Here is a 2,036-nt window from a genome sequence, read left to right as displayed (position 1 = left end):
TACTTCTATTTATATGTTTATATACATTAACACTCCTTTCATCTTTCACTTGAGGTCTCTCAAGTTCCATATTGAAAAAATGTACAATTTACTACTTACTGCAACAACAGGGCTTGTGTCATTTGCTTCAGGTGTGTGTCATAGTTCCCATCATGCAAAGAACACAGCCTCTCACCAACAGCAATCATCATGTCCCATTGTCCGTCAGTGATTGGGGAATCATTCAATTGGTCCAGGGACGTTCGTGAATTCACCGTTGAATACAGGGCATTAACCACCAAATGTGTAACCACCTTTAAAGAATCAAATTGTAAAGATATAATCATTCCGTTCATTGGGTGAATACCAACACTTGTGTAAATGCACATATGATTACACATGTGTTAACGATGAAACACGAAAAATCTTAAATGAACATGAACATTTTTTTAACTTTCGAAACATATACAGGTAATCTATCCACAGAAGACACTCCTACATAAATCAGAACCCCACAGATCTTGCATAATAATCCCCAATACACTGCTCTTGTATTCTCTTATTCCCTAAATGCTTCAAAACTAATACTTCTAAAAATTACAGCCAGCCTACAACTTCATCCAAAATTTCAAGGCAATGCTCTGCAATGCAACCTACTCTGGTTCCAATATTAGATGCATAATGTTTACATAACAAGTTAAGAAGTGATTATACAAAAACACACTCACATGCCCTCCTGTAGGCTTGATGGTAGGAGGAAGATATGTGTTGATGGTATGAGCCGCGTAAATGACTGGGAGAGGTACCGAGTCGGCAACACCTTCCAGGCCAGTCAACAGCTGCAGAGTCCAAGCAGCCAGATGGTGCTCAAGCCTGACTGATAGCTGGCTGGGGTGGGCTGGCTTCGCAGGAGGCTTGGGCGGCACTGCTCTCATGACCTGGCGTGAAAAATAAGAGTTCAATGAAAAGAAAGAGAAAAAGAAAAAAATCAGTAGAAGAGAAAAGATGAATAAAGTCAAATCAAAAACAAATGTAAGGAGATTCTACATCCTATCAGGCAGAATATTGTGTCAAAGAAAGAGCAACTGTAAAAATGCTAAGGAGCAAATGCTGAAAAAAGTGCCAAAAAAGTACAACTACATAGTATCAAAGAACCTTGACAGCTAAGTTTCATCTTACGTACCTCAGCAACAACACCCACTACACTCGGAGCAATCAACTGCACGAGAGCATGATGCCATGGTGGACGCTGGATGTTCCAAACCTGTGAAATGATAGAATAAAATATGTGGAGAAAACAAACTTTTTCAAAAACTTATATTAAAAGAAATTCTTATTCTCTAAAAAGTGATTCTATAAGAATCTGATAAGAGACATATCTTGCTGAGAACTTTATTTGACAAAACAATTTGAAATCACAAACTCTACAATTTTGCTTCAAAGATACAAGGCTCTATCAAAACTACCATAATTTTCTTATCTCTCATCATCTCTCACTGGACAAAATGTACCATACCTGCGTGCGGTCTAAGGAATCCCACAAGCCAGACTGTTTGACGCCAGGACCAATCAGGTTGGACAAGGCTGGCGTCCAATCCACACATCGCATCACAATCTGTAAGTCAGGCAGTACCTTCATTAGTTTCTCATATATCATGCCTTCTTACCATGCAAACAAGTCAACATAATGGTACATAAAATAGACTGCAACTGATAACTTCAGCTTTCATCAAATAACTGATTAATATGCTGTACAAACACACAATTTGCATCAGGAGCAATAGACAAAAAAGAAAGAAAGAAAAAGGAACAGACACACATTATCTTAACAGACAGAGAACAAAGTCGTACCTGAGCAATGGCAGCGTACACAGTGTGAGGTATCAGAGGAGGGGAGCACAGGTGTGGCATGCACATGGGGCCGTCACAGGGTTTTCCTGCTGTGACCTGTCCAGGGGCATCATGCAGTCCCTCCATCAGGGTCTTTGTACCCAAGAACTTCCGCATTAGTAAACCCTGCAATATAAGATGAACGGGAAATGTGAATATGAAAGAGC

General features: G+C 39.7%; 1 protein-coding gene across 1 annotated transcript in view; it reads right to left on the bottom strand.

Annotated features, from left to right (window-relative positions):
* LOC119592477 (uncharacterized protein KIAA0825 homolog) overlaps positions 1–2,036 on the bottom strand; it is a 10,021-nt gene that overhangs the window by 2,304 nt on the left and 5,681 nt on the right. The window contains exons 10-14 of the mRNA XM_037941306.1: positions 1,831–1,995; positions 1,496–1,594; positions 1,163–1,243; positions 708–917; positions 100–293 (exon numbers count right to left, since the gene is read on the bottom strand). Of these exons, the coding sequence (XP_037797234.1) occupies positions 100–293; positions 708–917; positions 1,163–1,243; positions 1,496–1,594; positions 1,831–1,995 (749 nt within the window). The remainder of the gene's footprint in view (positions 1–99; positions 294–707; positions 918–1,162; positions 1,244–1,495; positions 1,595–1,830; positions 1,996–2,036) is intronic.

Source organism: Penaeus monodon, chromosome 30 (genome assembly GCF_015228065.2).
Source record: "Penaeus monodon isolate SGIC_2016 chromosome 30, NSTDA_Pmon_1, whole genome shotgun sequence".
Taxonomy (NCBI): Eukaryota; Metazoa; Arthropoda; class Malacostraca; order Decapoda; family Penaeidae; genus Penaeus; species Penaeus monodon.
This window is presented reverse-complemented; position numbering and strand designations above follow the sequence as displayed.